The sequence below is a fragment of the Odocoileus virginianus genome, chromosome 5, assembly GCF_023699985.2.
Source record: "Odocoileus virginianus isolate 20LAN1187 ecotype Illinois chromosome 5, Ovbor_1.2, whole genome shotgun sequence".
Lineage (NCBI taxonomy): Eukaryota > Metazoa > Chordata > Mammalia > Artiodactyla > Cervidae > Odocoileus > Odocoileus virginianus.
Window position 1 is genome coordinate 15,779,407 of NC_069678.1, and position 14,658 is coordinate 15,794,064.

General features: G+C 38.5%; 1 protein-coding gene across 1 annotated transcript; it reads left to right on the forward strand.

Moving 5' to 3' along the window:
- Window positions 1-12,138: 12,138 nt before the first annotated feature.
- Window positions 12,139-13,647, forward strand: OR10Z1 (olfactory receptor family 10 subfamily Z member 1). The gene has a single exon (XM_020885979.2). The coding sequence runs from the start codon at window positions 12,301-12,303 to the stop codon at window positions 13,252-13,254; it is 954 nt and encodes a 317-aa protein (XP_020741638.2). The 5' UTR covers window positions 12,139-12,300; the 3' UTR covers window positions 13,255-13,647.
- The last annotated feature ends 1,011 nt before the right edge of the window (window positions 13,648-14,658 follow it).

Consider the following 14,658-nt stretch of genomic DNA (forward strand, 5'->3'; position numbering starts at 1 on the left):
CCATAGTTCATCAGGCACTCTGTCTATCAGATCTAGTCCCTTAAATCTATTTCTCACTTCCACTGTATAGTCATAAGGGATTTGATTTAGGTCATACCTGAATAGTCTAGTGGTTATCCCTGCTTTCTTCAGTTTAAGTCTGAAGTTGCCAATACGGACTTCATGATCTGAACCACAGTCAGCTTCCAGTCTTGTTTTTGCTGACTGTATAGAGCTTCTCCATCTTTGGCTGCAAACAATATAATCAATCTGATTTCAGTGTTGACCATCTGCTGATGTCCATGTGTAGAGTCTTCTCTTGTGTTGTTGGAAGAGGGTGTTTGCTATGACCAGTGCATTCTCTTGGCAAAACTCTATTAGCCTTTGCCCTGCTTCAATCCATACTCCAAGGCTAAATTTGCCTGTTACTCCAGGTATTTCTTGACTTCCTACTTTTGCATTCCAGTCCCCCATAATGAAAAGGACATCCTTTTTGGGTGTTAGTTCTAAAAGGTCTTGTAGGTCTTCATAGAACCGTTCAACTTTAGCTTCTTCAGCATTACTGATTGGAGCATAGGCTTGGATTACCATGATATTGAATGGTTTGCCTTGGAAATGAACAGAGATCATTCTGTCGTTTTCAAGATTGCATCCAAGTACTGCATTTCAGACTCTTTTGTTGACTATGATGGCCACTCCATTTCTTCTAAGGGATTCCTGCCCACAGTAGTATATATAATGGTCATCTGAGTTAAATTCACCCATTCCAGTACATTTTAGTTCGCTGATTCCTAGAATGTCAACATTCACTCTTGCCATCTCCTGTTTGACCACTTCCAATTTCCTTAATTCATGTACCTAACATTCCAGGTTCCTATGCAATATTGCACTTCACAGCATTTGACCTTGCTTCTATCACCAGTCCCATCCACAACTGGGTGTTGTTTTTACTTTGGCTCCATCCCTTCATTCTTTCTGGAGTTATTTCTCCACTGATCTCCAGTAGCATATTGGGCACCTACCGACCTGGGGAATTCCTCTTTCAGTATCCTATCATTTTGACCTCTCATACAGCTCATGAGGTTCTCAAGGTCATAGGAACATACATATCAATAACTACCTTAAATGTTAGTAGATTAAATGTCCCAACCCGAAGACACAGATTGGCTGAATGGATACAGAAATAAAATCTCTTATGGGTGTATATGCTGCCCACTAGAGATCCACTTCAGATCTAAGTACACCTACAGGCTGAAAGTCAGGAGTTGAAAGAAATATCTCATGAAAATGGGAATCAAAAAATACAGGAGTAATAATAATATCAGACAATATAGACTTTAAAATAAAACTGTTATAAGATATAAGAAAGGATGCTACATAATGATCAAGGGATCAATCAAAGAATAAGAAATAACAATTATAAATATTTATGTACCCAAGATATGAGCTCCTCAAAAATGCTAAGAACCACAAAAGGAGAAATAAACAGTAAGACTTTAATAACAGGGGACCTTAACACCCCACTTACACCAATGGACAGATCATCCACACAGAAAATTAATAAGGAAACAAAAGTCTTAAATCAAACATAGGACCAGATGAACCTAACTGAGACCCTCATGGGAAAGTTAAAGTAAACGTGGCTCAGTCAGAAGAGGGCAGAAAGAGTGTCCCATGCTAGTTTTGGCAAGGGATTTCTAAACTTTTTCAAATGGTTACTGGCAACAGATCAAAAGAATGTCTCAACTTTGTAAAGGTTTTACCAGATCCACTCCCACAACATCTTGAGATAACAGGATTAGCCAGAAGGAACAGGTTCCTGTTAAGAAGGAGAAACATGTCCTCAAGCAAGATCCATTGTTGTTATAGAATCATTAGAACAGAGCATAAGGAAAAACATACCCTTGAGCAAGATCTGTTGTTTTGTTGTGTAATCACTAGCTCTGGGCTTAAAGAAAGTTGTTCAGTCACTCTGTCCTGTCCAACTCTTTCCTACCCCATGGACTGCAACACACCAGGATTCCCTATCCATCACCTGCTCATGGAGCTTGCTCAAACTCATGTCCATCAAGTTGGTAATGCCATCCAACTATCTCATCCTCTGCCATCCACTTCTTCTCCTGCCTTCAGTGTTTCCTAGCATCAGGGTCTTTTCCAATGAGTCAGTTTTTCACGTCAGTTCTTGACCAAAGTATTGGAGCTTCAGCTTCAGAATCAGACCTTCCGATGAATATTCAGGACTGATTTATTTAGGACTACCTGATTTGACCTCCCTGCAGTCTAAGGGGCTCTCAAGAGTCTTCTCCAACACCATAGATCAACAGCATCAATTCTTCAGCACTCAGGTTTCTTTATAGTCCAATTCCATACATGACTACTAGAAAAACCATAGTTTTGACAAGAGGGACATTTGTTGGCAAAATAATGCCTTTGCTTTTTAATATGCTATCTAGTTTGGTCATAGCTTTTCTTCCAAGGAGCACGTATTTTTTAATTTAATAGGTGCAGTCATCATCTGCAGTTATTCTAGAGTACAAAAAAATAACGTCTATCACTGTTTCCATTGTTTCGCCATCTATTTGCCATGAAGTGATGGGACCAAATGCCATGATCTTCATTTTTTGAATGTTGAATATTAAGGCAGCTTTTTCAGTCTCCTCTTTCACTTTCATCAAGAGGCTCTTTAATTCCTCTTTGTTTTCTGCCATAAGTGTGTTGTCATCTGTGTATGTGAGGTTATTGATATTTCTCCCTGCAATCTCCCTGATTCCAACTTGTGCTTCATCCAGCCCAGAATTTCACATGATGCACTCTGAATATAAGTTAAATAAGCAGGGTGACAATATACAGCCTTGACATATTCCTTTCCTAATTTAGAACCAGTCCATTATTCCATGTCTGGTTCTAAATATTGCTTCTTGACCTGCACACAGATTTCTCAGGAGGCAGTAAGGTGGTCCAATATTCCCTTCTGTTTAAGAATTTTCCACAGTTTATTGTGACCCACACAGTCAAAGTCTGGGGTAGTCAATAAAGCAAAAGTGGGAGATTTTTTGGAACTTTCTAGTTTTTTCTATGATCCAGTGGATGCTGGCAATTTGATCTCTGGTTCCTCTGCCATTTCTAAGTCCAGCTTGAACATCTGGAAGTTCTCAGTCCATGTACTATTGAAGCCCCATTTGGAGAATTTTGAGCATTACTTTGCTAGTGTGTGAGATAAGTGCAATTGTGCAGTCATGAACATTATTTGGCATTGCCTTTCTTGGAATTGAAATGAAATCTGACCTTTCCAGTCTTGTGGCCACTGCTGCATTTTCCAAATTTGCTGGCATATTGAGTGCAGCACTTTCACAGCATCATCTTTGAGGATTTGAAATAGCTCAACTGGAATTCCATCATCTCCCTTAGCTTTGTTCATAATGATGCTTCTTAAGGTCCCCTTGACTGTGCATTCCAGGATGTCTGGCTCTAGGTGAGTGATCACACCATCATGATCATCTAGGTCATTAAAATCTTTTTTAAATAGTTTTGTGTATTTTTTTCCAACTCTTCTTAATATCTTCTGCTTCTGTTAGGTCCATATTTTTTCTGTCCTTTATTGTGCCCATCTTTGCATGAAATGTTCCCTTGGCATTTCTAATTTTCTTGAAGAGATCTCTAGTCTTTCCCATTCTATTGTTTTCTTCTATTTCTTTGCATTGATCATTTAGGAAAGCTTTCTTATCTCTCCTTGCTATTCTTTGGAACTCTGCATTCAGATGGGTATATCTTTTCTTTTCTTCTTTTGCCTTTCCCTTCTCTTCTTTTCTCAGCTATTTGTAAGGCCTCCTCAGACAATCATTTTGCCTTTTTGCATGTCTTTTTCTTGGGGATGGTCTTGATCACTGCTTCCTGTACAATGTCACAAATCTCCCTCCATAATTTTTCAGGCACTCTGTTCATCAGATCTAATGCCTGAAATCTATTTGTCACTTCCACTGTCAAATCATAAGGGATTTGATTTAGGTCATACCCAAATGGTCTAGTGGTCTTCCTACTTCCTTCCATTTAAATCTGAATTTTGCAATAAGGAGAGCATGATCTGAGCCATAGTCAGCTCCTGGTCTTGTTTTTGCTGACTGTATAGAGCTTCTTCATTTTCAGCTGCAAAAAAATATAATCAATCTGATTTCAGTCTTGACCATCTGGTGATGTCCATGTGTAGAATTATCTTTTGTGTTGTTGGATGAGTTGTTTACTATGACCAGTGCAGTGTCTTCACAAAGCTCTGTTAGCCTTTGACCTGCTTCATTTTGTACTCCAAGGCCAAGCTTGCTGGTTACTCCAGGCATCTCTTGACTTCCTACCTTTGCATTCCAGTCCCCCATTATGAAAAGGACATCTTTTTTGGTGTTTTTTCTAGAAGGTCTTGTAGGTCATCATAGAACTGTTCAACTTCAGCTTCTTCAGCAACAGGGGTTCCTCAAGTTCTGGGCCACAGCTAGTGGAGGACTTTAGCGAGGGCTATGCAGCCCAGCAGGACATAGTCCCCAGTTTCTTCCCTGGGCCCTCCAGCTCACCTACTGGCCCAAGGCTGGGTAACCTGGAGGACCTCTAGGAGGAGGCCTGAATCTGCCTCTTACCTCACTCTCCACCTGATGACCACCACACCACTGATCCTTGATTGAATCCCTTCCCCAGTGGTCCGTCACTGACAGTTACTAGTGGGCAGGTCCCGCTGCGGAGCTGACCAATAGCTGAGCAGGACAACTAACTCAATGCTCATTGACAGTCAGTTGGTTGTGGGTAGGGCTCACTGAGGCACAATGGCTGAGAAGGACCTGTTGCCTAGCAACAGGGTACAGAATAATGAGGCGCAGCAAGGGGCAGCTACTTGCTAAGGGCTGTGCTCATCTGTGCTCATTCTGCTCTGTTACACAACCAACTTTGTAATGTTTCAGAGGGCATTTAAGGCATCTCAGAGAAAAATAGTAAGCTAAGGATTGTTTCACATGTTGAATTACTCAGGAAGCATTGTCAGGGCATAATAAGCTTCCTCAGTTATACTATGGATAAATGTTGTTCGTATAGACATTCTTGAAATTATATAGTTTCTGAAATTTAATTATGTACTAGTGTAATGTTATAAGTCATAATTCTAGTTGTTATGTTAAAATGTTGTATGTTACAGCAACTTGGTTAAGCTTCTTTGTCAAACATCTTAATCACATCTTTAACCTTGACCTTTAAGTCTTTTGTCAATTATAGGCAGTTATTGTACTCTGATACATTGTCAAAAGTGCCTCATCCTTAAGAAAATTCATAGGAGAGACTTTTAAAACATTCAGGTCTATGATAAATTTCAGATCACACTGCTGAACTGGGTAAGAAATTTAAAAAACTAATGGAAACTCTGATTTCATAAAACTGTTAGCAAAAAGGATTAGTTACATGGAACTGGGTACATTGATGAATGTGATTATAATGTTTTTGGTTTTGTCTGAACTATTACTGATTTTTAATCTATGTTTTCCAGATATAGGGTGACTTTTCCCCTTAAGCTAATTATGATGTGTAGCAACTTGGTAGATAATACTTTTGTAAGTAAAATTGAAATATTTATCTTCTCTCTGTAGCTGATCTCTCCAGAAATTGCAAACTCATAGGTTCTCAACAGTCTTATCAAATAAATATAGAAGGTCACTTCCTGACTGGTGACATTGTTGGGACTTCAAAAGGAGGAATCTATCCAAATCTGTAAAGCAAAATCTGTGACAAGCCCTTGGTTTGGATTTCTTGGCCCTGAGAGGCCTTTTAAAAGTTCAATCTGAGATTCTTTGTGAAAAATTCTAACACAGCCAATTTAAAAGAGCCTATATGATCAATATAAGCAACCAGGCCAACCTTATTTAAATCAGACTTAATTTGCAAACAAATTAATCTTAATTTGGCTATATTTGGTAAAAATGAGGATGGTTTTAGACAGAAAAGATAATGTTTCAATGTATATCTAATTCCGATTCTGTTAATTGAGGTGTGCATTAACTAAAGTCCCACACAGCCCCTTGTTTTCATACTACATAATTGCAAAGTTTAATTGAACTGTTAAAAGTATATTGCAAAGTTGTTTCTGAACAATACAGAACCCTACCTTAGCACAAAGCAGTTACAAACCCAGACTTTTGCTCCTAACTCCATAGAAATGGAATAATATCTGACAATCCACACCAACACACAATAGTCAAATTTCTGAAAACTAAAGATGGGGGGGGTGGGGTGCGGGGAACAACTTGAAATCACTGAGAAAAAGAAATGACAGCTTACTTAGAAATATAATTTGAAGAACAAAGACTTTTCATCAGAAACAGAAGAATGTTGCAGAGAAATGAATATCTTTGCTAGCTAATGGGCACTATGCATTTTAAAAATTCCATTGACATGGGTTCTTAATGAAAAAACAAATCAAAACAAAACTTCCCAAAGTAATCATCTTCAGCTTAATATTACATAACTGGCCAAAAAGCAGCTGCAAATGATCTAACACTAATAATTATTTTATTTCAAGTTTTTACTTTCTAAGTTTTTGCTTTACCTTTTATTGAAATAATGAGGAAACATTGATTTATAACATGTAAATTCATGTGCACAGCATTATATGCTCACTTCTGTATACACTATAGCGTGGTAGCCATAAAAAATTTATTTTCTGTCTATTGTTACATAATTGAACCCATTTACCTATTTCTCCCTCCTCCCGGTTGCGTCCCTTCTAATAACCACTGCCCTGTTCTGCATATCTATGTGTTTATTTTTGTTTGGGTTGGTTTTGTTCACGGATTTTGTTTGCTTGTTTGCTTTATATTCTACATTGCAAACTTTTAAAATGAGAAAGAATACCAATTCACAATAAGACACAACTGAAGATATAATGGGAAATGTCAACAACCACAGATATGCAAATGATACCACTGTACTGGCAGAAAGTGAAGAGAAACTAAAGAGTCTCTTGATGAGGGTGAAAGGGAGAGTGAAAAAGCTGACTTAAACTCAGCATTTAAAAAACTAAAATTGTGGCATCTGGTACCATCACTTCATGGCAAATAGACAGGAAAAAGTAGAAATAGGGACAGGTTTATTTTCTTGGGCTCCAAAATCACTGCAGACAGTGACTATAGCCACAAGATTAAAAGACACTCGTTCCTTGGAAGAAAAACTATGACAAACCTAGACAATGTATTAAAAAACAGAGACATCATTTTGCTGACAGAGATCCATATAGCCAAAATTATGGTTTTTTTTTCAGTAGTCATATACATATGTAAGAGTTGGATAATGAAGAGGGCTGAGTGCTGAAGGACTGATATTTTCAAACTGTGGTGCTGGAGAAGACTCTTGAGAGTCCCTTGGACTACAAAGAGATCAAACCAATCAATCCTAAAGGAAGTCAACTCTGAATGTTCATTAGTAGGACTGATGCTGACCCAGAACTTCCAGACATTCAAGTTGGATTTAGAAAAGGCAAAGGAACAGGAGATCAAATTGCCAACATCCATTGAATCATCAAAAAAGCAAGAGAATTCCAGAAAAAAGCATCTACTTCTACTTCATTGACTACAATAAAGCCTTTGGCTGTGTGCATCACAGCAAACTGTGGAAGATTCTTGAAGAGATGGGAGTACCAGACCATCTCACCTGCCTCCTAAGAAATCTGTATGCAGGTCAAGAAGCAACAGTTAGGACTGGACATGGAACAACAAACTGGTTCAAAAAGGGAAAGGAGTATGTCAGAGTACATCATGTGAAATGCCAGACTGGATGAAGCTCAAGCTGAATCAATATCAGTAACACCAGATATGCAGATGACACCATCATTATGGCAGAAAGTGAAGAAGAACTAAAGAGTCTCTTGATAAAAGTGAAAGAGGAGAGTGAAAAAGCTGACTTACAACTCAACATTTAAAAAAACCATGATCATGGCATCTGGTCCCATCACTTCATGACTGTTCAATGGAGAAAGAATGGAAAGAGTAACAGACTTTATTTCCTTGGGCTTCCAAATCACTGCAGATGGTGACTGCAACCATGAAATTAAAAGACATTTGCTCCTTAGAAGAAAAGTTATGACAAACCTAGACAGCATATTAAAAAGCAGAGACATTACTTTGCCAAAAAGGTCCATCTAGTCAAAGCTATGGTTTTTTCCAGTAGTCATGCATGGATGTGAGAGCTGGACCATAAAGAAAGCTGAGGACCAAATAATTGATGTTTTTGAACTGTGGTATTGAAGAAGACTCTTGAGAGTCCTTTGGATAGCAAGAAGATCAAACCAGTCAATCCTGAAGGAAATCAGTCCTGAATATTCATTGGAAGGACTGATGCTGAAGCTGAAGCTCCAATACTTTGGCTACTTGATGAGAATTGACTCATTAGGAAAGACCCTGATGCTGGTAAAAATTAAAGGTAGGAGGAGAAGGTGGGGACAGAAGATGAAATAGTTAGATAGCATCACTGACTCAATGGACATGAATTTGTACAAACTCTGGGAGATAGTGAATGACAAAGGAACCTGGCATACTTTCCAGTCCATTGGATTGGAAAGAGCTGGACACAACTTAGTGATTGAACAACAACAATTTAAGATGTACAACTTGATGATTTGCTGTATGTGTACATTGTGAAATAATCATTAAAATCAAACTTATTAACATATCCATCATCTCATGAAATTAAATTTTTTTTGGGTGCATGTGGTGAGAAAACTTATGATATACCCTGCTAACAAATTTCACATATACAGTTCAGTATTTTCACCTATAGTCACAATTCTACACATTAGATCTCCAGAAGTTATTCATCTTGTATAATTGAAACACCTTTGACAAACATCTCCCCGTTTCTCCCTCCCCACAGTGCCTGGTAACCACCATGCTACACTGCTTCTTTGAATTTGACTATTTTTGATTCCACATATAAATGAGATCATAGAGTATTTTTTTCTGTGACTTTAAAGTCATAATAGCTACAATGAAAAAATTCATGAAATAGGCTCCAAGAGTGTTGGAATTGATGAAGAAAAAGTTAATTGGAAGGTAAATCAACAGAAACAACTCGATCTGAAGAGGAAAAAATAGAGATGAAATGAACAATTTCTTTGAAATTTTTGAGACACTATCAATTGACCCAACATATGTGTAATTGGAATAACAGAAGGAAATAAAAAGATAAAAAGAAAGAGTATATTTGAATAAATGATAGCTAGAAGCTTCTCAAATTTGGTAGAAGACAATGACTTACAGTCTCCAGATGTTCAACAAACCATAAGTAAGAAAAGCACACAGAAGCATATTATAATTGTTGATAGCTGAAGGTAAAGAGAAAATATTGAAACAGGAGAACTTTGACATATTACATAGAGCAAAATATGATGCATTATTTGCAACATTTTCATCAGAAATGAGGGAAGACAGATACATTAAATGCCATGGGAAATGGAAAAAAAAATCTATTGATCAAGAATTTTTTATCCAGTAAAACAATTTTTGACAAATAAAGACAAAACAAAGATGCTTTCAGATAAAAGCATAACTAATTTATTGCTGGCAAACAGGCAGTATAAGAGTCCTTCAGGCTGAAGAAAAATGAAACTCATCATAACTTGGATATACAGCTAAGAATGGAGTACTGAAAATGGTAAATGTATGGTTAAATATAAAGGATTATATACACTAATATAATTTTCCTCTTAATTTCCTTAACAAGGCATATGCATGTTTGAAAATTATAGCAATGGATTAATGGAATTAAGTAAATGGAACTCTGTGTGTGCAGGCCTGTGTGTGTTAGTCATTCAGTCATGTCCAACTCTTACGACACCATAGACAATATCCTGTCTATCTCCTCCGTCCATGGAATTCTTCAGGCAAGAACACTGGAGTGGATTGACATTCCTTTCTCCAGTGGATCTTCCTGACCCAGGGATTGAACCCAGGCCTCCTGAATTGCAGGCAGATTCTTTAACTTTTGAGCCACCAGGGAAACCCAAATGGAATTATGCAATTGCAAATTTACTATGTTTTTCTTGAAGTCATTCATTATTAAGCTTAAATAGATTGAGTTAAAAAATGCAGGCTATAATCTCTAGACTAACAAGTAAAAATAGTAAGGAAAACTGCCATAAAGTCAATAGTTACACTAATGCCATCCTAGTTTCCACATTTCATCTTTTGGATCCTCCTAACCAATGCAGAGTACCAGGAATTATACTGTAGTTAGGACAATGTGTTCTTAGGTCCTCTTGCCCCTGTGTTACAAACAGGCAGTCTTATATTAACAAATTACTTAATTTTCCCATGCCTCAGTTTTTTAGTCTTAAAAATGAGAATATTAAATAACCTTTAAATACTGTGACTTTAAATGTGATTGTTAAATTAACAAAAAGCAGTCAGTAAAAAGCCTGTCATTGAATTACAAGATAACACATCATTGTTGGTTTTACTGCATCAATGAATGGGTGATGATACATATTAGAGATGCAAATATTCATGTCACTAGTATTAGTAGAGGAAAATGCATGCTGAGAGTGAAGAGTCAGATAAGATGAGTAGCCTGGGTAGACTTTCTGGACATTTTTACATTTAAAGATAATCTGAGTATGGCAGATTGGATATCTGGGTGCAGATACTGCAGTATTTTGCAAAGAAGAAAAAATATGAAAATAAGGTAAAAACTACTTTTAAAAAATGTGACTGAAGATAGTGGGACAGACATTTGAAGATATTGATATACAAGAAGAGATTGAATTTAAGGGAGATTGGAATATTCTCAATATTTGAGTGTGAAGGTATATGTGACCTCAAAATAGAAAGAACATCAGACATGGTCATCTAAAACTTTTAAGACAGAAGTAATGGAAGGTGAATACCTGTTTTCTTTCTATTCTTCTTATAGTGTGAATTTAAAAGCATCAATTTTAAGTTCTGTGATTTTGGGCTGGTCACTTAAACTCTATTAGGCTCACTTTCTTCTTCAATTAAATGCAACTGTTACCATTTCTTTCTAAGTCCTTCAAAGTTTTAAAATAGATTAACCTATGAAAGTTATATAATGTCTAGCACAAAACAGATATATAAATTATTGTTTGAATCACAATCCTAATATCCCTTTGTTCACATTTCCTTTTTCTGCTTTTCCAAGAAGAATATTTCTAGTTAATGACAAGTACAAATTGCTTGCTGAAACAGCACCCACTGGGACTGTGAAATCTTCAGAGAGAGAAGCTGTTTTCATGGAAACAGATTCACCCCTGGGAACAGGGGCTTGGAAGGTTCCCTGGTACCATTTGGGAACATCACTCTGGCTCAGAATAGGAGTTTCTAATCTGGACCTCAAGTCCTTTCTCCTACAGACAGGTCTACTGAGGGTCAGATTAGTACATGGCTGCTTAAAGGCAGGACTCGTCCTCACTGTGAGCCACTTCAGGTGAGTAAGGAATCCTCCCTTGTCTAATCTCTCAGAGACAGTGAAGCCTGACAGCTGATCATTGGGCTGAAGGATGTGCAGCTTGCCCTGATTTTTCCTTCAGTGCTTTGCATAGACTCACATGAACAAGGACTTGCAGAAGGGGTGTTATAGATATAAGAGATTATTGTTGAGCAAACTGTTTCTTATTTTGTGTCATGTGACCGAGTATCCAACAGTGACTGAGAAGAGTCATCATTGTTTGGGGGAAATAACGTTTGATTAGAACACAAGGCACTTTTTCTCTCATCTTGGCTTATTATGACCTCAGGAAGTCACTCCACGCTCTTGGCTCTGTCACTTACTCACCAAAATAATGTCCATCAAGCTACCAAACTTCAAGTTCTAACAGGCAGCAAGATGTGTCCACATGTGTATTATGTAGTATTGTGTGTATAATGTTGGTATAAGTATATGTGTGCTGTGCATATCTACATATATAAGTGCTGCCTGAATATATGTTAATTTACAATGTGTGTCCATGTTTGATATTAATGGCAAATGTGCAGTGCATGGTTTTGAACATGCAAAATGTGCACAATTATGTGTGAGTGGTTTGCATGTGATATGCATGTATATAAATGCATACATATATGCAGTCACATATATCTGTGTATATTGGGTATCTTTATATTCACATATGCACATCTATGTATGTGAGAATGGATTCATAATCTGTGTGTCTAATAAGTATCTTTCTGAAGTTTATTACTGTCTAAATTTTTTTAGTTACAACAGGTACAAAGAAATCAGAATCCACCTCATCTTCGCTTTTTAAGAAACTAGACATCTCTTGGCAAAGTGGAAGGAATCAAGTCTATCAGGATGTCACTCAGAATGGAGCAGACCAATGCAACCTTCTGGAGGGGCTTTGTCTTCCTAGGCTTCTCCAGCTTTGGGGAACTGCAACTCTTGCTCTTTGCATTGTTCCTCTCCCTATATCTTGTCACCCTGACCAGCAATGTCTTCATTATTGTAGTCATCAGGCTGGAAAGTCATCTGCACACCCCCATGTACCTCTTCCTTTCCTTCTTAGCTTTCTCTGAGACCTGCTATACCTTGGGCATCATCCCTCGAATGCTTTCTGGCCTTGTCAGGGGTGAGCAGGGCATCTCCTTTGTGGGCTGTGCTGTCCAAATGTTCTTCTCCACTTCATGGGCCTGCACCAACTGCTTTCTTCTGGCGGTCATGGGCTTTGACAGATATGTGGCCATCTGCGCCCCACTACACTATGCCAGCCGCATGAATCTTACTCTCTGTGCCCAACTCGTTGGCACCTCATTTCTGAGTGGGTCCCTCTTTGGTCTGGGAATGACACTGGTCATTTTCCACCTCCCATTCTGCAGCTCCCATGAGATCCAGCACTTTTTTTGTGACACGCCGCCAGTGCTGAGCCTGGCCTGTGGAGATACAGGCCTGAGTGAGCTGGGAATTCTGATCCTCAGCCTGCTGGTTCTGATGGTCTCCTTCTCCCTCATCGCTGTCTCCTACACCTGCATCCTGGCAGCAATCCTGAGGCTCTCCTCCACCGAGGGGCGGAAGAAGGCCTTCTCCACCTGTGCCTCACACCTCACAGTGGTCGTTGTTCACTACAGTTGTGCCTCCTTCGTGTACTTGAGACCCAAAGCCAGTTACTCTCTTCAGCGGGATCAGCTGATTGCTGTCACCTATACTGTCGTGACTCCTCTCCTCAATCCCATCATTTATAGCCTGAGAAATAGGGCTGTGCAGACTGCCCTGAGAAATGCTTTCCAAGGGGGATTACTGGGTAAAGGATGAAGGCTACCCGATGGGACAGTCTCCTTTGTATGGGCTGGACATACACCAGAAACCGAGGCCAGTGGGCCAGATGGTCAGAGTCTTAGGCCAAACCTACCTATCCCAATTCCCTGAGAGAGCCCCATCCTGTCTCTTACAGGTTCCCCAGGGGAACCTGCTGGGGGAATGCCGAGGCAGGACTTCCTGCTCTGGTTACTGTGCTTAATTCACACTGAGCTGAGAGTCTGAATTTTCATTTCCAGCCTCCCATATGTCAGCAGTAGTTCCTGAAACTCAGCTCATTAAGAATTTTCTAACTGAGCTGAAAAAGATGAAGGGAGTTTCAAGCACCCAAGTTCAAAGCAGCTGGGCTCCTTCCAGGGATACTATAGAGATTTCTAAAATCATTTTATAATTAAACTACCCCACCAATAATGTTCTTCCAAGATCTGAAACTCGGTGACTATCAAGTTAGCAAATCAGTTTGAATGCTTTGCTAAATGAAAAGGTCAGGTTTTTTTTTTTGTCTTCCACTAGAGGTCTTTAATCTTTTTATGTAGTTTTTTTTTTTTTTTCTTTAAATCTCTGGCTCATTATTTCTTTGCCCTCCTCTTTTTAACTAGCTCTCCTAGTTGGATAGATTCTATTTATTTCTTATTTTCCTTTATAATTTCTATTCCTCTCTAAATAACCTCCTAATCTTGGGTATATGGACCTCCTCACTTGGGTCACTACTTAGCATGGATACTATCCTTTAGAATCTGTTGTGGAATTCTCTATCCTCTTTGTTTTACTTTCCACCCTCAATATGCATGGTACCAGACATTTTTAGGGATAAGTAAGTGAAAGTCATTCAGTCACATCTGACTCTTTGCAACCCCATGGACTGTAGCCTGCCAGGCTCCTCTGTCCATGGAATTCTTCAGTCAAGGATATAGTGGGTAGCTGTTCCCTTCTCCAGGGATCTTCCCAATCCAGGGATTAAACCTAGGTCTTCTGCATCCCAGGACAATTCTGTAAAGGTGGAATGAATCCGCACTGTTGTCAGGTAGGAGTTCAAATACAGGCTCTGCCACTTACAGTGTGACCCTGGGTAAGTTACTTTCTCAGCTTCAAAATCCTTATCTGTCAAGTGGTTTTACTAATAACTTCAAAGTTTTGCATTGCTGACTAAACAGAATCATGAATATAAATTATTTAGTGTAATACCTGGATCATGTTAATAACCATCTTCCAACAAATGTTAGCTGCTGTACTTAATAACATGCTAAGCAAATTGATACTGGCTTTTAATTTTGGGAGATGTTATTCTCGATGGAAGAACAGAGGAGGCTTCATGTCAAAGGCAGTACTTGAACTTATTCCCAAAAAGTGAGTAAATTTTGAATGCAGTAAGTGGAAATAAAGTACATATATTCTAAGGAA